Source organism: Cydia pomonella, chromosome 24, assembly GCF_033807575.1.
Source record: "Cydia pomonella isolate Wapato2018A chromosome 24, ilCydPomo1, whole genome shotgun sequence".
In the NCBI taxonomy this organism is placed as follows: domain Eukaryota; kingdom Metazoa; phylum Arthropoda; class Insecta; order Lepidoptera; family Tortricidae; genus Cydia; species Cydia pomonella.
The window spans coordinates 158,052-185,512 of record NC_084726.1 but is presented as its reverse complement, the minus strand read 5'-3'; the positions used below and the strand labels follow the sequence as shown (position 1 = coordinate 185,512).

Sequence of the window (27,461 nt, the reverse complement as noted above, 5' to 3'; positions counted from 1 at the left end):
AGAAAATGGTTAATAGGACGTGGACGTGATTTTGAATAGGCTTTGACACGACCTTGGCAATCATCTTTATGATTGGCGTGCGTCTCATATATGAATTTAATTTTGTGGTCGTGGGCGATCTTCAAGCTCGGGTCAAAACCAGTTCAAACCCATAACGAATTACTAAATCAGAATCGTGCTCTATGAGTCATTACCGGTGTCAAACTATTAATTTATATATAGACAACAACCCTATTTGATAGCTGATAAACTTACAGGCCAATTGCATGCACCTGACATCACATCAAACCGATATTTTGTAATTTATATTGTAATCATATCAGTTAGCTGTCATTCAAACACAAATCGTCTACACTCATGACATGACTTGTTACGTCTCGCTTCTCAAAAAGCGAATCTTTAACTTACGATTTGAGGACCACCTTTAGGCTTCAACCTACAATATCATGCTAAATCATTGTCATCTCAAAGGCAGATGTCAGGTGCACGTTCGAAATGGTCTGTGTGACTGTCTATAGTTTCAGATTCGGTAAAAAAAAAAAAGAGAACTCCCCTTTTTCCTTTGTACCCAACAATGTAACAAGCCGACCAGGCGTCCAATCACACTCTAGTGCGAATAAAAAATGTACGCGGCAGTTTTAACGAACTGCCTGTTATAGGAATTATCTCCAGGCTGCCGCCGGTTTGTCGAACAAGGAGTAGTTTTCATCGCGCGGTTGTTTCATGCGTTGAACGCATGCGTACACGTAAAACAATAAAGTGTCATTATATTATCTACATTCCTATGATCGCATGACAGTTTTGAATGATTCACGGTTAGTGCACCCCTGCACGTGTCCCCTGGGTAGCGCTAAACGAGCAACTACAATTTGTTTCCACCTGTACTTATTTCGAATGCAATAATTATGCTCCAGAACAAGAATACATCTCAACTACAAAATCAACAGACTAGAGATGTTGGACCTTCTGTCCGCATCTGCCAACTGAACATCGAAGGCATTAGCCGCTCAAAATGTGAATACCTGTACAGAATCCTGATGGAGCAAAAAAAAAAAGCTGTCAAGTGCGAGTCGGACTCGCACAGGAAGGGTTCCGTACCATTATCTATAAAAACAGTCACCCATCCAAGTACTGACCCCGCTCGACGTTGCTTAACTTCGGTGATTGGATGAGAACCTCGAGATCGGAAAGAAATATTTATTTTATTCTGTTTTTAGTACCTATTTGTTGTTATAGCGGCAACAGAAATTGTAGTATATAGGTATAGGTTAAGTGACGATAAGGCAAACGACCGTACTCAGTGGACACTAGTTTATTACTGGCGCTTGGGGTAGATAGACAAACATCACATTTCTCCACCATTATTTTGAGACCTATAACAAACAAAGAAATAACTTAAAAATATTGTTTATAGTCAACCTTTTTCCTAGGCCGACCTTTTCTTGAGCAATCGATAGGCATGCCTGACTCCTTATCTATAACACGGCTTTGTTCAGGGGGTGTCATCTCACCGCCTTGAGACTGGCCGCCTAACCCTGACAACACAGCGTCCGTGGTCGACTGGTCGGTCGCCTCCGACCACTCATCATTCTCTTCCCCTTCCTTATTTCCTGTTTCGACATTAACCTCCAACTGAGGAGATGAGTCTGAGCTCAATTCTTGCGATTCTTCAGTGGCCGGTAGAATGGGGGCTGAGGACGTTGGTTGGTCTAACATAGGAGGCGACGTTAAGGAAATTGGTTCAATAGTTTCCGGATGGTTCTTATTCCCTACGTATTTAATTATTTGGTCGATATGCCTTTTCGCGATAGTATCATGATCGTGAAATTTTACAGAAAACATTCGGTTACCTATACAATCTAATATTGTCGCTATCGACCAATAACCTTTCCGATAATAGTTGACAACTCCTAGGAACTGCTGTACCTCGTAGACATTTTTAGGAGGCGGAGACTTAAGTATAGCGGTCACTTTATCTTGACTCGTCCTAAGACCGTTTTTATCGATAACGTATCCCAAATAAGTAATGCTAGTTTGAAAAAATGCACACTTATCTCTTTGTAGACGCAAACCCGCGTCCTGCAACCTTTTCAAAACTTCACGAAGCCTAGCTAGATGGGTAGCTCGGTCGGGACCCGTGCAACATACATCATCTAGCCAACACGTGACGCCCTCTATACCTGCCAGTAATGTTTCCATAGTACGCTGAAAAATTGCTGGAGCATTAGCGAGACCATACAACAACCGGGTATATTTAAACAATCCTTTAGGGGTATTTATGGTTGTTAGAATCTGAGATGATTCTGACAAACAGAGTTGATTGTAGGCATTACTTAAATCCAATTTTGTATAATGCTCCCCTCCCCCTATTTTGGCAAAAACTTCCTCTATTCTGAGTTTCACAACCAAACTGCCTGGAACGTAAATACGATCACATATAAAGATACATGTAAATAGACTGCATCTTCCTTATTTTCTCGTAACAAACACAATAGAGTCACAGAATCTACAGGATCTCCCCAGAATCGGAAAACAATCTTGCCGGGATTGACCTCGGTGACAATGAAAGCAAAAACATACACAAAGGGGCGCGACACAGACCTTTATGTTGAAATAGACGCAGCAAATGCTTATTCTTTGCCTGTCTTTTTAACATTTTCATTATTTAAAATGAAGCGATTCTCAATTCATGGGGATTTTTTTATATATTATCCTATATTTAAAACATGGCGAAATCGGTTTTTTGGTGCTAAAAGGGTATATTCATTGCTGTCACGCCAGAATCTAATGATGAGATTCGGGAGATATTGAGTTAACTCTTTAAGAATTCTAAGCACACCTATAATATTAAAATTCTATGTAAATATATTTGTTTCGGCGACTTCCCGATATTTTGGACACAGTTGCGCATGACATCTTCGCGAAGTAACTGACGCGCCTTAAGATTAATTGTGATCTTCCAATCCACCATAGTGATCTATTCTACTCTCTCATGGATTCACTTATTATGCGTAATAACGTACGTAATAATGCACGCGTACGCGTTGTCACTGCGACTATCGTCCGCATTCTCACTTGACGCTTGGTTTTCATACTTTTGAGGAGTTATGCGGCATCTAGTTGAATCTATGGTCTGCGATGACAATGAAGGCAAAAACATACACAAAGGGCCTCGATGACAAATGTAACGGATGCCTTTTCTTGCTTTTTACGTTGCTTATTGTGAAGGGGGTTAAGATGGCGTGGGGGGACGGTTGAGAGGGAGTATATAGAGAAGGCATGGATTTAGGTGCCTGAGATTAAGTTGTTATTCATAGATATTTATTGTACATTTGCTTTTCGCACATTGTTTTTATTATACTGTATGTTGTTGAGATGGGCATTCATTGCTGCCAAATCTTTTCATCTTCTTTCAAAAAAGTGCCAGAGCGGCAACAGACGTAGTATTTTATACTTTCAGCAACTGGTCCGGCCTTGTTGGAATTCCGGTAAGGGCATTTGTTTGTGTGAAGAGCACAGATATTTGTTCCCGAGTCATGACTCATGGTCTTTTCTATGTATTTAGTTATATGTATATTAGATATCGTCGTCTGAGTACCCACAACACAAGCCTCCTTGAACTTACGTGGGGATTAGTCTATTTATGTAAGAATGTCCTATAATACTGTTTATTTAATTATATTTACCTAACTTTGTTGTTAAAATTTACGTATGTATTACAATGCGCTTATGAACGTCAAATAAAGCTACACCGGCTCTAACCCTACACCTCTGTATCCCAATATGGACAGCAAGAAACTCGGCGGGACAATTTTTTTCAAACCATTACATCTTATAATTAATATGCATTAAATAAGAAAAAAATACACTTTAGATTACTATCCATAAATTACACAAATTACATACATACTCGTAGATTACATAAATTATAAGCTCAAACTTTTCTATTACGTTGATCTTCAATTTCGATTTCACACGGATTAGCTTTTAGTCTCGTAGTAACGCTTTGCACTTCTACTAGGTACATATTCTGGCTTAAATTATAAATAAAACACACAAAATTCAAATCGTAGTTAAATAAGACAATAAACAAGCATAATTTGCCTTACCTGAACTAACAGCGAAACTCGTGTTTACCGGAACCAACTTCCGTAACAGGCGCTAAGCGTGAAAGTAAGACGCTCGCCTCGCTCGGCTGTAAAACATGGCTATTTGTTTCCGAGTGTACACAGTACACGTTTAGTGTACAGTACGCTGACTGTAAGTACCGTCAAGTGGGGTAACTAGAGAAAGATGGGATAACTTTAGACAATATTTTCTATGAACAGTTGAAAATATGAAATTATGAATATTATTAAAGCCCATTTATATTGCTACCCCGGTGGCATTGACCGCCGGCATCTTGGGCGGGACAGCAATATAATTATGCACTTGAGACGTGCGATAGAGTAAGAAAATGGCGGCAGCTGCTCCTTACCCGGCTATGGGATTACCCTGGAGGAAAACCGAGCACTATAATGTTACTAAAACGAATCAAATCTACCTTGTAAATTCAACTCTGCTAAAAGTATATCAACGTTTACAAAACTTCAAACAGGTGCTTACAAATTATTTCCATCGCCTATTCATGGCTATTAAAGAATATTAAATATAATGTTAGATTTGTGACATAAAATGTCTATCTTTTTTTTACAAGGAAATCTTATTGCAGGTAAATCATTAAACTAGCATTTAGCACCTCATACTATCAGTGTCAGAGGGTAGAGCTGGGTCGTGAAAGTAGTTCCTAATGATTTGCAAGCTGCCTTATCTAAAGCCAAGCTTTAGCTGAGTCAAGATACTGTATTACTAGTTTGCGGTGCGGAGAGCGGTCGGAACTAAAATCGAACTATTTAAATAACCACCCAACTTCGCCGCTACGTACGGACAAACATACAGAATTTATGGCTCCTGGTTGAGTCCAGTTGGAAGTTTCAATAGAATGTTTCTAACGTGGTTAAATGAACAATCGTGACGTAGGTAGGTCGGTAGGTATTTATGGATAACCTACAGATGTGTCTAACAGATCTCTCTGCCAGAACTGTCAATTAGTCGGACCAAGCTAATAACGGATGGCATTTACAATGAAAGTGTGGCAATGTCATCATTAATCTCAAATTTCTACGAAAATATGATGACACCCACTCTTTATTCTATTCATTTTGGTGCAAAGTTAGCTTGGACGGACTCTAGCAGACTATCGGTCCGATTCGGACTTTAAGATACGTCAATAATTTCAAGATACGATATGGAGTGGATATGTCAGTGCCAAAAAATGACGTTTTAGTTTGGTGAAACGTCACTTTTGACACTGACATATCTAAGTCTATCTATCGTAAGTCTACGTGTGGCGGAAACTATTTAAATGTCCACACCATTCAACACCTTGGTCTCAAAGCCCTATGTCTTGCTTGTTCCTTTATTAGATGGACTACTAGATCCTGTACGGATCGGAATGTTGGACAGTAAAGAAGATACACGAGCAAAAAGTCCACGTAAACGAAATGAAGATGGTGCGGTGGGCGGGTGGGGTCACCAGGATGGACAGGGTGCGCTACGTGTACATACGGGGGGGTTTTAACGTTGCGCCTATCGCTGACAAAATGACAGAGTTTCGCCTTAGATGGTATAGCCATGTAATGAGGCGCAGTGAAGACCATGTAGTAAAATTCTCTCTAAAGTTACCAAAACACAAGAGAGGTAGCGGCCGCCCGCCGTTAACCTGGTGGTCCAACATCGAGAGAGACCTTAAGAAAGTTGCCAAAACCGACAATCCGGGACCGACAGGCCTGGCGCAGAAGTGCGAGGAGACCCGACCCTAGATAACGGGAGCAGGGGCGGCCAAAGAAGAAAGAAGAAAATAGGCTACTGTATCCTGGACCACAAGCTGGTGGTAGCGAAAAGCCATCTTCCCTACTAAAATTTGGATATTTCTTAATCTTAATGGCCTCACACGAATGTGGGAATTTAAATAACTATCGCGGAAACCGAAGACAATATTTTGCTTTATATGATAACCTGATCCAAGCGCCTGGCAGCTGTTTATTGGTGAAAATCAAAGTAGCTGATCAGCAAAGGTGTTATTATTATAATTCTTTTTTTCAAATAAATTTAGTTTTACCTCTGCGCACAATTTTGACCGCGTAGAAAGTATAAAACTCCAACTTACTATACACAAGTAAACAACTATCTACGATTTGGTTTCAAAATATTGTCAGCAATACGTTTATCTCTTTTTCCGACATTTTAAACATTCTTCAAGTTTCAAGTTACTGCCTCACCGAATAAAATATTCCGTCAAGTTTCACAATAAAAGCAGATATTTGTCAGAAATAAAGAATAATCCAGCTTTAGTCTCATGCAGAAGACATGCACAAACAACAACTAAGACAGCCAATTTATAAAACAGTTCATATCAAAAATAGCGCAATGCAGTCAGATATGCTTTACTACGTTAGTATAAGATTTAGTATAGCTTGACTTGAGTGAATTTTGGGGTTTATTGTGTCGCTATTGTTGCCACAAAAGTTGTACAGAAAAGGAAATGTAGGAGTAAGGAACAGAGACAGAATAACAGTACCTATGGGGCAGACGCTCGCATCGACGGCCGGACGCAACTGAGGCGCGCTTTTTTTATCATGACTTACGCTGTTCGGCCACATCTGGGGCCAGTTACAGCTCGAGGTGTGAGTGGGGACAGTGTCAGTGACACTGCCAAGTAGGAAGAGAGATAAAGAGAGAGAAGCATAGATGAAAGAGAGAAGCGAGCGGCGTGCATATATTTATTCAACGGTTAGAGCGAGATAGAAGACGGCGTGCTACTCTCACAAGCGACATAGTGAGAATCTCCGCGGATGGGTAATCCTGAATTGTTGCGTCTATTGCAATAAGTGTTCATTTATTCAACTGATTATACCAGTGTTTACTTCACTCCTCCTACCTGAACTCCCATAACAGGGTTCGTAAAATTATAAGATTCCTCGTGTATATTTACTATTATACAGCCAGTCAGTTCCACAATATGTTGTAGACTTTGATATCTTATGTATATGGGTATAATTGCCAACATTTATTTAAAAAAGTAAGTTTTAGACACAGAAAATAACAAAAAGCTACATTTGTATTAGATACATACATTATTTTACTTTATCTGTTCTTCTTTACTATTTTTAGAAGGATTTATGTTGTTTTAATTTAATAATAAATATTTAATTTCAGTGTTTTCTTGGCTCTAAACAAAGTGCGTGTTGGTGAAACAATTTGACAGTCATCAACTGTCAGAGTTTCAATGTGTTCTATCGTCGCCAGACGGGCGCCAGCACCACTGTCACGCATGAAGCGAACACCAAGAGCGGTCAGAGTAGAATGTGTCCAACAAGTAGTTATAAGAAAAATGCAAAGTAAAACAATTTGCCCGCATTGTTAAGAGGCTGTCAACACCCAATGTCCTTGAAATTGATGTTACTTAAACGGTTTTTTAAGAAAGACTGTTTGTTTTAGTCAAGTAAGAAAAATATATGTTCATATTAATTATATTTCAAAGACCGTGGTTGTACTCGATACATAATTGAACGAAATCGGCTCGATAGAAAATAATTGCAAAGATTGGTCTTAAAATCACAATTAAACGGTTTTATGTCTTTATTGTTTTGACTTATGGGTCTGCAATTAAAATCACAATTTCAAAACATTTATATCTAAACCGCTATTGAGTAAAATATTACACTAATAATCCACTTTTTTTATTTAAATATTTTTCTTATTATTCCCTTGCCCAGGCCCAGTAACATGCGACAGTCCTATCTCATTTAATCCGATACAAATTCAATTCAATTCAATACATTTATTTCAGGTCAAATAGGCCCATATAGTTTGTTAGTAATTACATTATACTATATTAAATTACACATTTACATTAATTAGTCTTCCTACAACTAAGGTTAGGTTAGGTTAGGTTAGGCTAGGCTATTTCTACATACAGTATATTGGCTTGCCTGTCAGTACATGTATCATATGGCAATGGTTCATGTACTGACAATCAAACCTTGACGCAAATGCCCTCAGGATGATGTTAGAGCTGTCCCGCACCCTACGCGACAGGGATGTGCACCGCTTCCGCATTGTGGTGTAGAAACAGTCTACCCTAGCTTCAGCAAACATCTCCGATGCGCTGCAGTAGCGAGACAGCCCCATCATCATCCTGAAGGCATTGTTGTACTGTACACGGAGAGCGTTGTACCGTTTCTGGGTATACGAGATCCACAGGCTGCTCGTGTAAAAAATTGTGCAAAAGGCTTTAAATAGAGTTACCTTAACTTCGGCAGAGCAACGAGCAAACCTGCGGGCCACCATATTTGCCCTAACAGACAACGCCCTCCGTTCTCGCTCTATATCGGCATCATCTTTCAAGTCAGAGGTTACCACATGGCCAAGATACTTAAAAGATTCTACCCTATCCAAAAGGGACCTACCCTACAAACAGATAGACACCCTACCCTAACAAATAGACAGCGCGTGCGCGCTTTAGGTATTGACAGCCTCTTAACAAACCAGCGATCATAACTATAAGAGAACTACAATAAGAATTTATAAGAAAACTATATGCACTATGTTCGTCAAATGTTCATGTATGCAATCAAAATTATCGCTGCTGGGCATGAAATAGTTAGTAAATTTGATTTATTCGAATTGTTACTCTGTCTCGTTTCCCTACTCTTGCCGGAAATACCTTTGCGTCTGCAGCCATGGCAAAATGCCAGCTGACAGTACAAGAACTTTAACTAACCATTCATTGAACTTTACTCCCTTGAAATATGGTTCAAAATAGACGTGATTTCGGTCGCGGGGTGAAAAGTAGCTAAATGGTATGAAAAGATGACACTTTTCGTTCAATACTGCGGATGTCTCAAATATAGGGTTTTATTTGGGAGGTGGCTTGAAGAAAAATAAATAGCAATGTAGAAGCGAAAGTACCTACTGAGATAAAAGAAAATTGTTATTTTTACGTTACTACCCAAAACAGGATATTCGGAAAATACATGAACAATATAGCACATCCTCACATTTAAAAGGAAGTTAATTATAAAACCAAAAAACCCGACTGCAACATATATTTTTTAAATAGTATTTTCCTTAGCTTTCATTTGATACCCATATTGCTGTGGTAAGACAAAGACCGTGGCCGCGTACGAAATCGACTCGATATAAAATAATTGCAAAGATCGATCTTAAAGTCGACTTTCAACGGTTCATTGTCTTTATTTTTATGACTTATGGGTCTGCAATTTAAATCAGAATTTCAGAACATTTTGTACCTAAACCGCTAACGAGTATTATTGTACACATTATCCACCTTTTTTTATACTACGTCGGTCGCAGTATTGTACAGTTAACCAATTTGAATCCTAGGCCGCTATAGAACCTTGTCGCTTTAACTATTCTATACATGACATGCATCACTCAATAAGCACTTTCGTAGAAGTCATTATGACATGGTTCTATTGTGGCCTAGGAATCAAATTAGTTGACCGTACATAGTAGTAGTAGGTATTGACAGCTTCTTAAGAGAATGGCTGTTAACACAAAAAACATTCGAACTTCGTGGCATTCGTTCCCAGAACTCATATATAGTAAGCGATGCTCATCGATACTTGCATACGATGCGCATCGATAGGGAAAGTAACGCGCGTGTAAGCGCGTAATAATAACCAAATGTGATCGCGAATTCGCGGCCCGCAAAACGTCTCACGTTGTCGCTTATCATAAAGACGCCTTGTCGGGTTATTCGTATAAAGATACAAGCAAATCTCGTCCTTATGGTAAGCGACAAAGTGTGCTGTTTTGCCGCCCGCGGTCACAAATGTAGGGAGAGCGATACGCGCAGAAAAATATGCTAGTCTGAAACCGCCCTGACACTGCATACATACATCAGTACCCCTAGTGTAAATTTAATCCACATCATAACGTGACGAATGCGTTTGCGTTAAGTCTCATTTTGTATAGGATTTTGAGTTTCCAAAACGTCCCGCTTGGCGCGCTCTTTCTAAATCCAATACAAAATGAGACTAAACGTAAACGCGTACGTCACGTTTCGAAATCGAATTTATTTACACTAGGGGTACAGGTTCAGTTTTAGTTACACAAGTTGCCGCTGGCGCTAGCTGCAAAAGGCAAACCATAGGCAAACGGTGACAGATGATAAATGGTCGCATTCATTGTAAACCAATTTTCTTATGTTTAAAAAAGCGAAGTATTTTTTGTGTTTGTTGTCTTCATTTGTTATTGTGTAATATCTGTAGTGTACGTAATTATTATTCTTGGATTTTTTCTTTGTAATGTTATAATGTACTTGTATGTGTTATCTGTCGTGGCATCACCGAGTGGGTCCTACGGAAGACCAGCGCTGGCTTCATAGCTAGAATTATGTTGAGTTGGGTCCATTTCGTGATGTGCACTTAATGTTTTTGTTATCTGTATATGTTTGTGACTATCACGAATAAATGTATTTTATCTTATTTTTAATACATACGTTACATAACTTGCAGAATATGGCTAACTAACTTGAGTCCACAATCCCGTCAGTGTGGGATGATGATTGATATAAACTATCTCATGTACTTTCTTGGGTCACCAGATATCTCCACAACAAATTTCGTCTAAATTCAGCGTTTTTAGCGTGAATAGGTAACAGACAGACACACAGAGTTACTTTCACATTTATGATATTATTTGCTAATGTTGAGATTAAGAGGAACAGTCACGTCGGAAAATATCGATACCCACAAAGTCCTAAAAATATATATACACGACCTTATTGCCCAAATATTAAGGTGTATACATATTTTTGACGCTTTATCTTCCGTATCTATATTTTCAGATGTGACCGTATACTGGACATCAAACCGATATCTGAATGATGTCATTTAGTTATCCATTCACGTGTTGATTTCGCTCGGACTTGTGGACATTTACGGAAAATTATTTAGTGTGAGCGAGACGCACGGGCAAATGAGGACATAATTATATCATTTAGATATCATTCTGATGTCAAATGTAAGTTTGAATTGGCCTCTTAAAAGTTAGGCATTGTCTCTTTACATAACTTCTTGAGAGTAGGTACCCAAGCACGTAGCAATGGCTCTATTTGACTCACTAATCTCCTCGCGACATGGCTCGTCACGCCGCAGGCTTTGGGCCCGAGTCAAACAATTTACACACAAATTAGACTTCTCATCTCTTAAGCGCTGTGTACATTAGCGTTTAAATCCTTTCTTCTTTCTTCCGGTGTTTTTTTTTTGACAGAACATACATAAATACCTTTTCAGTTGTAACCAATTTAAAATGTTACTTAGATACTAGCATTTGCCTGTGACTTCGTCTGCATATAGTCGGTTAGTGTCTGTGTAATTAACAAGAATAGCCTTGTATCGCCCAATGTACATTACGATGTACACTTATTTTCTTCGAAGTGGCATTTCATTTGTCTCGCGAATTTTTCGAACAAATGAAATTTCATTACAATTACAGTACAATTGCAATTGCAACAGAGTACAATTTTACCCAATGAAAAATACAACTAGAGTTAAACTTCCTTAATTTTGTATGGTGGGTGGCACGAGGATAAACATGAAACTGCCCTCACTATTTTTATTACAATCCTTTATTTAACTCGCAATGTATGTATGTATGAATGTGTCATGGCCAGACTTAGAATTGATCATTTCATGATGATTTCATAATAAATGAATGGTTGGCCACATAAAAAAAAGCGGCCAAGTGCGAGTCGGACTCGCCCATGAAGGGTTAAAAAAAACTTCTCACTAGATCTCGTTCAAACCAATTTTCGGTGGAAGTTTGCATGGTAATGTATATCATATATTTTTTTTTTATTTTTCATTCTGTTATTTTAGAAGTTACAGGGGGGGGGGACACAAATTTTTTCACTTTGGAAGTGTCTCTCGCGCTAACTATTCAGTTTAGAAAAAAATGATATTAGAAACCTAAATATCATTTTTGAAGACCTATCCATAGATACCCCACACGTATGGGTTTGATGAAAAAAGATTTTTTGAGTTTCAGTTCTAAGTATGGGGAACCCCCAAAATTTATTGTTTTTTTTTTTCTATTTTTGTGTAAACATCCTAATGCGGTTCATAGAATACATCTACTTACCAAGTTTGAACAGTATAGCTCTTATAGTTTCGGAAAAAAGTGGCGGTGACATAATCGGACAGACAGACGGACATGACGAATCTATAAGGGTACCGTTTTTTGCCATTTGGCTACGGAACCCTAAAAAGCCCTAACTAACCTATCCAATTCATGAAGTGATTCATTCTAGAATTGCATTTCATATGTATGTATTGTGTATATTGAGCTGAAACTTCGAATACATATGTAAAGTTGTTGACAATGCAATATTACAGTACCATTGATATGGTCTGATGATGGACACAAGAGGTGGCTGTAGAAACTCTGTTATAAAACAACGCAACCTGATTGAGTTTGGGTTTATTAGAATTGTCTCGACATTGAGTAGTACAGTTGAGTATTAGTTGACTGTTGTTAGTGTACAGCATTGTAATCGGACCATAATAATGTTTATTGCAGTAAGTATAATTTTTAAGTTGTGCGTGTAATTCCATTAACATATCAATCCTTTCATTGCTTTCTTTCTAAATTTCAAGGTCATCTAACTTCACCAAAAAACGCCTGTGTGCACAGGCCCTTAAACCTTAAGACCCTTATAATAAATTACAAAGGTCATACCGCCTTGTTTAGCCCTTTCCATATTTATTCATGAGTACAATTGGGATCGTATAATTAAAGGTTTCATTTCAGAATTAATAAGAGGGATGAGAGGAACGGATGCGAGATCGGATGGATAAAAATGAAGGCACAATGTACGTAAGAATGTGAAGATAAAAGAAATAATTGATTTCAAAGGATAAACGTATCTACGATCTACGGGTAACATAAAAAATGGTAAAATACGTTTCTGAGGAACCTTTTATTCGGGACAAAGATAATTGAAGAATATTGATATTTGGAAAAGATTAAATCGATCTTCGTCAAATTGTTTGATTTTACCCACCGAAAAATATTTTTTTCGTTTACCTACTAATTAAAGAACGACTACAATCGGAATTAGACGCAATGTTACACAGTGGCATGTTAAATGTTACGTTTTTGTCATAAAGGCTGCGTTAATTATGTGCTGTACATTAATGATAGGGGAGCCCAAGAGGGGATTTTTATAGTTACTCGAGTGTGTCAGATAAGATAGAAGTGATATCTTGCTACCCGTGGAGTCCACCTTAACCACTTCGATGTTAGTCCGTTGGTTGGTTGGTTGATTGGTGGGGGTTGGTGGACAGTTACAAAATCTTTGAATAGGTAGACTGTATATTTGGATAGTTTGGTCCACGTTCATTCTAGACTTCACGGTTACACACATATTATTATCTTTGCACGCTCGAGAAACTACAAACATTCCCTCTTTGGGCTCCTCTACTATAATGTACTTGTGCGGTGTCGCCGATCCTTACAATGAATGTATTCAAGATTTAAAATATTCTGTATATTGTGCTGCAACCAGCACTTTCGATACAACTCGGTACGCAAGGGCCAAATATTTTTAGGTTCCACTTGTATTGCACCCAGAGCAGGAATATTCAGATGAGAATTTATTCTCATCATTTAGTTTCGGATATGATCTGTCAGCTGTCAACAGTGACATTTCTGATTGTTACGGATACAATTGGTAACAAGAAATCGCAATATGAATAGGCCTCCCGAGCATGGTTACGCGGCGGACGGCGCACACCCGCTTCCTCAGCTTGAAAATGTGTGCTTGACTATACTTCTTCGCTTGTATGATTGCCTTTGACATGGTAGTTGATGGGCAAATGAGATAACTTCGTATGGCCATAAACTTTCATTAATCCTATCCAATTTGGACTTGAAATATTTTGAGATCGAAACATTCAAGGTACTTTGAGAAAAAAGTGTTGTATGTAAAGTTGTATTTGAATAACCCAGTGTGTTATATACAGTGGTGCTGTCATCATAATACTACATTACTTAATCTACGCGACATAAACATAATCCGAACTGGATCATCGTTTGCGCTAACTTCTTCCAAGGTATCGTCACGCGCTGATAATATTTTGCTGACTGACACAGTATTAAATTTGTGCGTTGTGTGTGTACCTATATCTCAAGGTGACAACCAAAACTCACTACCTACTGCCACGAGTTCACAATCATATTCAACTGCCCAAATATCAAAAGAAGGTTGATATTTGTTTTTGCTATTACTGACTTAGTTGTGACGAAATTTATCGTAAATTAACTAAATGAAAATTAACAGGAAAATAAATACACTCGAAAAATAACTGTTCCCAAGTACAAGAATATAAAACTGACATTGTCATATGACCCGTCAAGTGTGAGACGGTTTCAAAGAAGGCGCAATATTCGAAATGCAAAATAAACATTTAACAATTAAGTATTCCCGAATAACTATTTAAAATCGTTCTTAAGGTTGTTTAAATATTACTATAAGAAAAAAATATAGACACAAACAATTACGTAACAGTTATCAGTTTATAGGTTTACTTATAATTCTAGCATTACCCGTAACAGGCATACTTAATTTAAGTAAACTTAAGTTGACCTGGGTATACCTAGTATTACCCAATCCCTTTCGGTAAAGCCCGAAAATTAAATTAACTTGAATTTGTATTCAGTGTTTACCCGTATACATCTAGGTCTACCCAACACTGGGAGCGTAATGTGTTGGGTGATGTGTTGGGTGATCTAAACTCTGATATTCGGTCCCAAATTCACCTCGGAACCATATTAATGTAGAACACATTACCATTGTCTTTTTTTGAGGATTTTGAACATGTATTTTTTGTGCCGTCATCCGTACATGCCTGTCCACTGGGGCCTTCATTTTAAAGTATTTTGTCGACAACCAGCGGCGTGGAAACCGTTCCCCCTCACTCACTCCTCTGGATTAATTTTATTAAAACGCTCCTTAATAACAAAAATCTACTCTGATCCCCACGACTTACAGACTCTTTTCCAACCCCTGACCCAAGCCAGGCGGATTATTGAAGTTTACCGAATAAAGTCAAGTGGAATAATGAAAAGAAAACTTCAAATATTTTTTATATCGTTTATTTTATCTGGTATACGATTCCATAAACACATTGCGATGAATATTATGGTCTGTACATTCAATATCAAATCAATAAAATGTATATTAGTAAATAATGTAAATATATAGTATGATCTATTTAAATTATGTTGGCACTGATACGTGACACGTGGTATCAAAATGGACGCTAAGTATGGCTTACAACAGAACTACAACCTCGGCCCGACTCCAATCCCAACGGCATTCTTCTAAAGTCATATAGTCCCAAATAAGTGTAGAGAACAGTTCGGTCTGCTTTTTGTTTCATACCATTTTCCTGAACTCTTTGTGCAATTTGACATAATAGGCTTTAAATCATGAACATAACAAGGAAGACTATATTTACGTATTTAGCTTGAATATAAGTATGATCTATAATCATAATCATAGTGTTAATAACTGTCTTTAGTGTGATACCCTTCCTAGATTAGAATTTGGTCAAATGCGTTATTAAGTACTAGATTTCGACGTTTCAGGGACTATGTATTGCTATAGACTTTTAATCTTATCTTCAATTCATATGTGAATAATTGACCAAATATTAATCATAAATAGCGGTTCCACGTGCTTTTGCAAGTATAGTAAAGTTATTTAGGCCGATATTTCATTAAATGACTAAAAACTGTTTTCGTATTCAATTCACATATGTATGTAATAATTTTTTAACATCTTTGTTTACTTTTTAAATATCAATACTTTCTTACACAATATAGGTCAAGAATACCATAAACCTGGACTCTCTAACAAGCTTCAAAGGGGTACGCGTACACGTCAAATTCGAACGAAACTGACATAAAACATTGATTTTATCCCCCACACCCGCGAAGAAAAGAAACCCTACGGCGGTGAAAGTTGTAAGTTGCGTATTGATTGGGGTCGAGCGAGTGTCCGGGCGGGGGCGGTACTGGCTGTGAGATGACCTGACGCACATCTGAGTGTATCCATGCTTGTATCAATTTCCTTCTTATGTGATCAGAAAGGTGAAAGATTTTTTAGGGGACCACAATCGTACAAAAGTGTTAATTAGTTTTGGATTAGGATTAGGTACTCAAACTAAGAGGCTTATTTTAGACTTAAACATTTACAACTTTATTTGATGTTAATATGAAATTAGAAATTTCGATCTAATCAAATCATGTAGAGAATTTTAATGTTGGGATAAACATTAAAAATTATTGCGTTTTTAGGCGTTATAACTTGCGCTTAGCCTAGCTTGTGAATCAATAGTGGTATACCTCAGCGTCAAATAATAAGTATTTTAAATGCTCAGGGAGAGAAAAGCTATTAATTTTACTTTTGCGAGTTTTTTCTAAACCCAAAATAACTTCTATTCAATTTTTTCACGCTGGTATTGAACTTACAAGAAAAATAACTGCAATCATTACACTCAGATAAACTTAGCTGTGCAGTCAGGCACTGACTAATATCATTATTGAATGGCGTAGTCGCTACAGAAGGTCGCTATCAGTGGCGGGGCGTTCATAGAACTCAAATCCCACCGACTTGCCCAATTTTCAGACTAGCCATTTTCCTTAAACTCATGGAGGCAAGCAAAGTTAGCTCCGCATATCAGATGAATATTTTTGACACGCCGCCACTGGTAGCTCAGATAAGAAGGGCGCAATGCGCAGGAGAGGGTCTAGCTCTTAATCTACTTCGAACTCCGATGGACGGAACATTGCGTTTTCCACTCAGGTACGTAACCAAACGTTGTACATCGTTTTATAATACAATTTTAAATCATCGCTCAATTGACGGTTTTTAACGGTACAAAAATACATCACACTACAACTAAACTAAAGGCGACCAGTCGCAGGCTGATTGTTACTAGTCGCAGCCGCCCCGCCAGACTGTCAAAAACTAACGTTATACATCAACATCAAACATCCGATAAAAATTTGACCTTTTCATTTACACTAGTATTATTACTTGCAAAAATGGTGGTAGCAAATTTTTGTCCATACAAAACTGCCCGAGCTACGCGGGCACTAAAATTGACATCGAAATTTACATGATTTAGATTCAGCTATGATACATAATGTTTTAAACGTTAATTTTATGAATTTGACATCTATATAAAATATATAGCGGTGTGCTAGCCAGTCGCGCTCTTCGTGAGTCCGCTTGAGACCGAAAAGAGATACTATACGTTTTGTAGAGGTTTGGAGTATTCTGATTCAACAATTTGTTACAGCTTTGATATTGTTATATTACGATCTTGTCACGGTTTGCTCTACTCTACGTACACCAATAAAAAGCGAGCAATTGACTTACCACACGAATTTATGATGTGCGCGGGGACCAACCAGCGTGAGCATTTGCTAAGGTCATATCAAAACAAGATGAAACCCTTAACAAATCGTTGAATCAGAATCGACCTCCAGATTTAGACTGTGAGGCCGAAAAGCCTCATTCGGACTCACGAAGCTTCTGAGCGCCTACCAGCACAACGCTCGCTCCAACTTACAATAAATTCTAATTCATTTCAATTGGTGTTACACAATACATTACTGACCGATTACGATACCTATGTTAACTTCCACATTCATCAATTATAAGAAAAATCTATTTTAAAATATCAACAATTTGGCACATTATCTTCCTGTTTTCTCAAAATACCCATTAAAGAAAGCTTAAAGAGTAGGAAGGGATGCCTTAATAACGAAATGTCGGCGTAAAGAGATAGCTAAGTATAACGAATACATATAGATCCTACGAAGACTAGAGGGACGTGTCCCGTACGATAGTGGGCGTTGCCCTAGATACGAACAGCTACTATATAGAGAGTCAGAGTGCCATTGACGACACGTATGCGTTGAAACGTGTCGGGCAACGACGCATGTGCGTCAAAAGCCTTACGGGCACGAAAGAGAGCAAGCGGGAGGGTACCTACACCCCCGGAGCGGGGACCACGCTAAACAAAGTTGATAAATAGAAAGAGGTCGCTAAGATTAAACTGTGACTTTATGGCAAGCCGATTTTCCACGCACACATACTCTCTTTTTGAGTTGGAGCCATTCACCACTCAACCTCGAGTGAATGTGCATGTGATGTACGTAAACAAGAGGAAAACCGGTGTGTAAATGTGACATTCGAATGGCAATTAGAGCAGCATTATTGTTGCAACGTTACTGCTACAGGGTTCACGTGACGATGTCCCTGTGAATTTCCTTTAAATATCGCGTTGATGTCGTTGCCACTTTACTGTCAAACATTACTGTTAAAACGGTCAACTGTTATGAAATCGCAGTTTTATTATAGCAATTCTTCTGTCTATCAACTCTGTGCAATAAACTTTTCAAGTCTACAACAATCGCAACATTTGCGCAGTCTTATCCTAGGTCATTCTTAGTTTCCATTCACTGAGTATTGCTTGAAACTTTTAACATGTCTCTGATTCCAGTTCATCCCAGTCTAACTTTTCTTCCACTGTTGGCACAACTTTAAATTCGCTCCTTGGATCAATGCAATCAGTAAACTAGGTTACGAAACTTTCTGCAATCTTTGCCCCAACTTTTAAGTATTCAGATACTTTCAAACTTGATTCTAGTCTAGCACTCTATTCACTATTTACACTTTCACTTCACTACACTGATTTTTGTCTTTCATCACCGCTTAGACTCGATTGGGGTTAAAATTCATGTCTCGTCTCTCCAAATGCTACTAGTTTATACATACATAAAACTAGCAGCAGTACATCTTAATTTCTTATTCCAAATTTCGCTTCTACGAATTGAAATAGTCATGAATCATGATGGACGATGATAAATTACAAATTTGATGTTTACATGGGCATATATCTAGCTAAAACAGCATTGATGGACGGCATTATGCCGTATCGCAAGCCTCAGTCATGTAATAATCATCTTCGATCCAATTCTTAGGATAAAATTGAAAATTCGCTTCACCATCCTTCTATGATCTTCTAGTTTACATTACGTCTTCAATCTTATTCTTAGGTTTGAAAAGTAAAATTTAGTTTAGATCTTACACTTTTCGGCAGCAGCGTTCCCATCATTCTATCGTCTAGTTTTAAACTAGCAAAGCTAACGCCGTCGTCAGTAAAGTTAGAGAGGCGTGGTAAGCAGTAGAGGCGCCGTGCAAGGCGCGGACGGTCTGCCTGGCGGGCGCGGGGGCGCGCGGGGGGAACACGGCCACCGCGCCGCCGCCCGCGCCGCCGGCGACGCACCACACCTGCAAATAATGGCTGATTAAACCAAGTTTCACATCTTGTCATTAGGTAACAAGTTGAGATTTAAATTATTTATCTACACACATATCATAACCCTTCTATGATGCCTTAAAAATCCGTAAATAATGGCCAACATTAAGATAAACTGTTTTGTTACAACAAATTTCTTAGTGAAAATGTGAAAATGTTGTAATTGCTTCATTTACATCAAAATCGATTTGGTAATGACATTCAAATTTCGAACATCTCTGAAAAAAAGCATTTCGACTCGACCCCTATTCTAATATCAGTCGAGATGCCTTTTTGTTCGACATGAAATGTAAATTGCATATAATTTTAACAAATCTCGCATGTTAGTTTGTATCAAACGATACGGAAATATGGGGCCTATTTCCGTATCGTTTGATACAAACTAACTCTATTTTGTCTCTGAATTAAAAATAACTACGATTGCGTAACATGCGTGAAAAAGTTTTCATTTACCGCCATTTGACGTACAGTTTCTTTAAATTAGTTTTAAGTATAAAATGAGTTTTTTATGTTGTTTTTAAAGCAAAAGTTTGGTTTAAAATGACCGATAAAGATATTTCGGCGACGCCGCCACATATCCGCGAGTTCAGCCACAAGACGTGTAAAATGTACTGTGTTTATATTTACCAATAAAGTCTGTATTCTGTAAGAGCAATGATGCCCCAATGTTGGCTATAATTTGGGTTAGTGAATAAATCATAAGAAGTTTATAATATGTGAGTAGATACAATAGTGTATGTAACTTGATCCAACCACCCAGCGAGAGTTTTTCTAGGTGTTGGTCGAGACTCTTCGCTATGAGACCGTTCGCTGAGACAGCTTATCGGAACAATGATCGTCGAGTCAACTTCCCACATGGGGGTTATCTCGTGAGCCAAGTCTAGTTACTTGCTTGACTTGTCCTTCTTGGCTTTCAAGAGATTCTCATCATAGGGGATGGTGAAGTCGACGAGCACGGCCCGGCACAATTACAATTATTCTTATTATACCTAATTTTAATTTTTAATTTAATTCATAAACAAACTTGTACAAAAGAATTCTTAAAAAACTAATTTCATAAGCAAAACTTGTACCTAATTATATTATGTCAAATACTCCGTAATACTATAACACTATTCTTCAAGCCATTTTGTCAACTTAATTTTAAATGCATTTTTACTTTCTAATTTCATCAGGTAATTTATTATACAGTTATTACTCTTATAAGAGCGGCAACGAGGCTGGTTCAATAAATTCTCGTACGTCGCCCTCGTGTGTCTTGTACTTGTCTCACTACGAGATATGAATAAGTTTGGGTTATGTTTATGTTTGACAAGTAGTAGGCATGCATGTTTTATATATTCGCATGAGAGTGGTAATATATTAAGTCAAATATATTAATCAGGATAATGAGGATGAATATAAAAACGTGTAACGTGTATAAACGCTTTAAGTACCTCATCAGGATCAGTCACGTGAAGTACAGTCCGCCAGCAGTGTTGCGGTAGATCTGGTGTCAACGCCGCTGGGACAGCCCGGCCTCGCAATAACCACAGGACTCGCAGTGCTCGACCGCAAGCGCCACACTCGAGCCTCCAGCCGCCGCCAGCTACTGCTGTTGCTGACACCGCACGGGCCGTCGCAGCACCTAAGATATTTTAACAATCAAATAGTCATTTGTATTTCATCAATAGGGAAGCATTCTGATTGAATCTACATACTGACCAAAATTTGCTTTTAGACTCGATTGTGTAACTTTTAATGTTCATTCTGAATATTTTTGATCGAAAATTAACCTGTTTAGTGTCTTGATCCTTTCTTACCAGTAACCCTCAGTGTGACACGCTTCAGCTCTTGCAAGCGCGCGAGGTCCGAACCACGCGCTCCAACGCAACGGTACTCGCCTCCTTCCTGATATAACGCTTCTTTGATCCCTGCATGGCGGATTAAGGGATTAATTTGAATTGAATTTTATTCTGCCTTTTTGTGAAGAAACAACCGGCTCTATAAACTAAAACCAGAATGAAATTAAAACTTTAGAGATGGATCGGAGACGACTTCTTAGGATAATTTAGACGGCCCACTGAACAAAATGTTCATAGCAAAGGAAGCGGAAAAAATACCGTATTCATTTACAATTGTTCATATTTAAACTTAATATTCCTCAAAAGCTCTTATGGATCGTCCAATTAATAATTTTAAGGTTCAAGTGACGGTAAACACCAATCAGACCAGTCAATTTTTTTGAATTTCAGAATTTGATTTTTTTGAACGCAGACAGTGGATTCGAAATGGAATGACCAGAAAGATATGTGTATTCATTCATATTCATTTATTAGTATTAAGCATACATTGTCATAAATATTAGACCAAAGAGCTCTCGCCATCGCGAAAAAAAAATATGGAGATTCAAATAAAACTTACCGAGTACACCGTGCGCATTGTGAGACCCGGCGGGGGCCCACGCGCCTTCGGACGCGTTGCCGAGAACACGACGCCACCAGCAACCAACACTGCCTGCAATACCAATTCAGTATTAACAACACCTAGTCATATATCATATTAAGTTTTTGTGTGTGAATATTTCTAGCATTTCATTACGTTTTCTTCTTGAGAATGGAGTTCAATTAAACGAACATGAATAGTATTATTAATTTTGATGAAACACAATAAATAATTAATTTACCCGGTAGCTCAAATTTAAAGACTATAATAATAATAAATAATTCAGCCTATATACGTACCACTGCTGGGCACAGGCCTCCTCTCAAGCGCGAGAGGGCTCGGGCTATAGTCCCCACGCTAGCCCAATGCGGATTGGGGACTTCACATACACCTTTGAATTTCTTCGCAGATGTATGCAGGTTTCCTCACGATGTTTTCCTTCACCGAAAAGCTAGTGGTAAATATCAAATGATATTTCGTACATAAGTTCCGAAAAACTCATTGGTATGAGCCAGGATTTGAACCCACGACCTCCGGATTGAAAGTCGGACGTCATATCCACTCGACCACCACCGCTTAAAGACTATAAAAACATTTATAGCAGATCAATGACTTTACACTCAACGTTGAGAACTTAACGCCTGTTGTTACCTGGTTCTATTTTCCTTTAAAATTCATTTGTAGTTTTACATGTATGTAAAATGTATAATTGTTGGTGCAATAAAGAATATTTACTTACTTACTTAAATAAACTATAGTTTAAGACCCATAGGACAATGCAGCTGCCCACTCCCTCCCAGCGGCACGTCGACCTTCTGGTGGCCCACCTCTTCCTCTTCGGTTTCCTCGGGTTTCTGGCCCTCAGTGTTGGGTGCGCTCGATGGTACAGAGGTAGTCACCCTTTAGCACAATTACTTTAAACCCTTACCCTTTGGACAATGCAGCTGCACACTCCCTCCCAGCGGCACGTCGACCTTCTGGTGGCCCACCTCTTCCTCTTCGGTTTCCTCGGGTTTCTGGCCCTCAGTGTTGGGTGCGCTCGATGGTACAGAGGTAGTCACCCTTTAGCACAATTACTTTAAACCCTTACCCTTTGGACAATGCAGCTGCACACTCCCTCCCAGCGGCACGTCGACCTTCTGGTGGCCCACCTCTTCCTCTTCGGTTTCCTCGGGTTTCTGGCCCTCAGTGTTGGATGCGCTCGATGGTACAGAGGTAGTCACCCTTTATCACAATTACTTTAAACCCTTACCCTTTGGACAATGCAGCTGCACACTCCCTCCCAGCGGCACGTCGACCTTCTGGTGGTCCACCTCTTCCTCTTCGGTTTCCTCGGGTTTCTGGCCCTCAGTGTTAGATGCGCTCGATGACACTGACGATGATTCGTCCGGAGCTGCAGATAATCAACTTTTAATCGACCTTTCGATGCAAATACAACAGTAACTTTAATGATGATTAGTTTGCTGGATGAGGTGTTACCTCAGTAATAGTCCAGATAAACTTATAGAGCACACTCCGACTTTAGTCAGTGGAATAATTTTCCTGAGGCTCAGAAATAAAATGTTAATCGTAGGTGTAGTGAACATATTTTATTTCTTTGTGGAGTACCAACAGGGGACCTATGTACCAGGAGTCTTCCTGATCTGACTTTAAAGCCATGCAATACTACTCTCAATCTATTGTAGTAGTATCTGATACTAGTATCTGAAAGACTCCTAGTCAAACTATAAGTGACCATCACTAATGTTGGTAAATCTGATTGTGGCGGCGAAATATAAGTTATTTTCACTTACACAACACGTTGAGGTAGTAGCCTATGGAAGAATATTCTTGGTCAAGCCATGAGGCTCTGCAACGATACCAGCCTCCATGCTGAGCTGATAGCGCCGGCCAGCGGAGAGATGCTGAAGAACCACGTTCAGCACCACCTTGTGGGGGCGCGCTGTAAAAAAGATAATCTTTAGACTAAACTGATATGATCGGTATTGAAAAAATTGGTCCACAATTTACAGACATTATGCTAAACTTTTTGCTTTGCTTGTTAACAAAGACGGTAAAATAACGTAAAAACGATAAGCATAATAATATTGCAGGGGAGCACCAACAGTCTCCTAAATGCTTTTGTCTGAGTAGACTGTCCACTGATGAGCCACTAAAACCAATTGCATAAACCCAACGCATCGTCAAAATAGTAATAATATTAATTTGTTATATGTATTTTTGTTTCATATCGTATAGTTACTAAGTTACTAACATAATTTAGGTAGCTAAATAATATTTTTTGTACTAACACTCTATGGACTTGTGCTTGTGCCTATATAAATGATATCAATTTGAATAAAAAAATACTAAGTGAAATCATTTAATTAAAGGTGGATATGAGTACAACAGTGAGCCTCGCCAAGTGACAATCACTTATAGAAAACGCCGATTAAAATCTAAAATATTGTTTGATAACCTTTGTCAATACACGATTGTCATAGGTCTTCTTGTATATTTGGTCCTTCCAACCAAATAACTTGACTGTGACACAACTAACCTATCGGGAGGAGCATCATCCCGTCTCCACCAAGCTCTTGCTGGTGGATTCGCGTCCACATCACATCGTAATGCAGCAGCACCGCCCGCCCATAACGCCACACCGAAGCCAGGCCAGCGGGAGATCACGAATGATGGTGGGTCTGCCAGAAAAAATCCTCATTCAGAGAGTTACGAACAATGGTTTGCGAAGGCATGCATAACTATTTCTAAGTTATTAAAAATAAACTCAACATTAAGTTCATAATGCCGGCAGATAAAGGCAGTATTATAAAGTTACCACCCCAGACCAGGCTCCACTCATAGATGATGTGTTGCTTAAGTTTAGTTAGGATTTCAATTGCGATCTCATCGACCCTAAGGGTTACGAGTAAGGCAGTTGCTGCAAACCATCACATTTAATAAGTTAAAGCCAGGGTTAAAGTTACCATTCCCTTTGTTAGATTCGCAAGTGACGTGTATCTATATCTAAGTCAGCTGAGTGTATCGCCGACATTTTGGCCTCGTCTGTAGCCCCTAGCCACGCAATGAAAGGAAACACGCTATTTGTCGCGGATTTTTAAAGTTTAGAGACTATACACCAGGTTAAATGTTTTTTTTTTGTTATAGTTGCCTGTTGTCTGCCTCTATAAATTATTTGTTTCTTTTCTTTTGTATCTTTTTACTGAGGTGTGCCAATTCTATCTATCTACTTACAAGTTACGTGAATCTCTAGTTTAGTAGAGTGTATCGCGGGCGGAGTTTCGGCCTCTTCCGTTGTGGGAGGCCTGCGTTGTTTGGCTTCGCACTGGAGACTGGCGTTGTGTAACTCGCGTGCCGCGGTCACTGACGCCCCAGACCAGGTTACCCCCTCTGTTGGAGAGACGACAGATATATTAAGTAGAAAGTTTGTGATTATACGTTATGTTAAATCATGACTTTTCGGAAAATTCTATTTAGGCTTCTATTGATAATAATTTAACTTCTAAAATGAGGAAATTTCTGTACTCAGCATGATTTATAAATATCTAAAGGTCAACAACATAATTTTAATTGTTTTAAAATGATAGGGAAACTGCGCGTTGAAAGTTCTACCTGCTTTGAAAGATCTACCAGTGACCTAAATCGGATACTTAAAATTCACAATGCTATTTCACGTCAATGCCAAGTATAAAGAAGATTTCTATGGTTACCCGTACGGATCATGCACGCTTCCTAAGCATAGATGTTGCCAATTTAAATTCTCAATTTTTATTTTAAAGTTTTTAAATTTTGAAAGAAATCATTTAACTTTGATTACAAAACATAAAATATCATTTGCAGTTCATACACTATATATTTTTTACCTCGTGAGTAGTTAGCAGGCTTGGTCCGCAAGTAGGGCCGGTGATCTAGCGCTGGCTCCAGCGCTAGCAGCCGCCAGGAAAGCTCAGGTGCTGGTACACCTCCTGTAAAAGAATTTAGGTTAAGATAAAGGAAATTAACGAGGAAAAACTTTTTTGATGACAAAACATTTGATGGCACAATTGATGTGCAAAACTTTGATTGAGACTCGGAGCCCAATTGCAATTTCAATTTATTATTCTGAAACTATTATTTTATAGTGACCTATCAAACGTGACACTGCTGGTCTAGTAAGTCTAAATCGGGCTCTGGGCCAGATTCAGTCATAGCTAGATCGTAGACGATGACACCTCTCACCGTCACTGTGTGTGTAGTCGTCGTCCTTCCACCGAGTTTTTAATACGCTTTGGAGTACTTATATAATATACCTCTTCTGACCTAGTGATCACAATCATTACTAGATCCTACCTTCAGCCACACAGCGTACTTCCAGCACCATCTTGTCTCTCACGGGCACCCAAGTATTGCCCGCGTCTAGTCGTCGTCCATCCACTGCCAGATACAAGGAACGCACCGGTTCTGCACAGAAAAAAACAATAATTAGCCGCTACTGCCAGCCGTAGGTAGCTCATCGTAAAAATAAATCCAACCGCTCGTTATCGGTAACTAGGTGTATTTTCAGACCTTGCGGTTGCTTCTTCATACAGCTAGGATATTTTTCAATGAAATTACCGCGAATATCGAAATTTTTAAATCGCTTATCGATCTCATCTTTAAATTGGGGTGTTCGCAGTAGTCTCCCAGCGATTTAGTCGTGAGATTTTGGTTTGGGTTACCAACCAAGGGAAAATAACTTCTGCTATCATGCTTTTTACTGGAAGTTATTGGCTACCTAACAAGTATTATATTATTTTGATCATAAGTTCCAAGAAACTCATCGTTACCAGCCAGTGTTCAAACTCACCAAAATAAAAGTCTTACCATAAACAAGTAGCTCCGTTGGCTTTCCAGACACTTTATTGCCGTTAGCATCTCTTCCTTCGCAGCGCCACACAGCGGCATCACTTCGCGTCGCTCGTGCTATAACTGCGCCGCCCGGCTCTGCCCACATTGCTTCCCCACCACGCGCAGAGGTAGGTAGGTTCACGAGCTAATAAACAAACACAGATTGTATTCTGGTATCACGTTAACAGCAGGGTTGTTTCACGGACTTGATACAGAAACAACAGCTTCAGTGAATGTATGATGTATTCTGATTGCTTAATGCTTATATATATTTATTAATATTTCCATACAATTTTTCTATAAGTGTTAGAAAAATCTGAAATAAACGTACGTCACTGTCGCGGTACCATCGCAGGTCCGTGACGTTGGCCAACTCGCACGGGATGCGAGCGCGAGCATGCGGTTCCACCAACAGCTCCCGATGTTTTGTCTGCACAAAAATGTTGAGAGTAAACATAGCATGTCAGGAATGGGAAGTTACGTATTGGCTGCTGTTTGGCATCGATTAAATAAACAAAATATCAGGGGGGACTCAAGGGGTGTTGAGAATTGTATGTATTTCTTCAAAATTAACGCAAAATCTTACCATTGTTTTAATGTGATAAGTCAAAAATAATTTGAGATGATTTAGTGCCATAGACAGTAAAGAGGGGTACCGTGAGGCAATCCTCCTCACCATGTACCTATCTATTTTAAATAGCTTAG

The 27,461-nt window shown here is 38.8% G+C and overlaps 1 protein-coding gene across 2 annotated transcripts in view; it reads right to left on the bottom strand.

The window, feature by feature from the left end:
• Window positions 1–15,209: 15,209 nt before the first annotated feature.
• The window catches only part of LOC133530837 (uncharacterized), a 123,290-nt gene continuing 111,038 nt past the window's right edge, over window positions 15,210–27,461 (bottom strand). For both annotated transcript variants that reach the window (XM_061868890.1, XM_061868891.1), the window contains 12 exons: window positions 27,088–27,186; window positions 26,733–26,901; window positions 26,220–26,330; window positions 25,754–25,855; window positions 25,125–25,280; window positions 24,430–24,571; window positions 23,684–23,832; window positions 23,143–23,283; window positions 21,870–21,962; window positions 21,269–21,379; window positions 20,903–21,093; window positions 15,210–19,438 (listed from right to left, as the gene is read on the bottom strand). In XM_061868890.1, coding sequence (XP_061724874.1) covers window positions 19,277–19,438; window positions 20,903–21,093; window positions 21,269–21,379; window positions 21,870–21,962; window positions 23,143–23,283; window positions 23,684–23,832; window positions 24,430–24,571; window positions 25,125–25,280; window positions 25,754–25,855; window positions 26,220–26,330; window positions 26,733–26,901; window positions 27,088–27,186 — 1,626 coding nt within the window. In that variant the 3' untranslated portion in view covers window positions 15,210–19,276. The remainder of the gene's footprint in view (window positions 19,439–20,902; window positions 21,094–21,268; window positions 21,380–21,869; window positions 21,963–23,142; window positions 23,284–23,683; window positions 23,833–24,429; window positions 24,572–25,124; window positions 25,281–25,753; window positions 25,856–26,219; window positions 26,331–26,732; window positions 26,902–27,087; window positions 27,187–27,461) is intronic.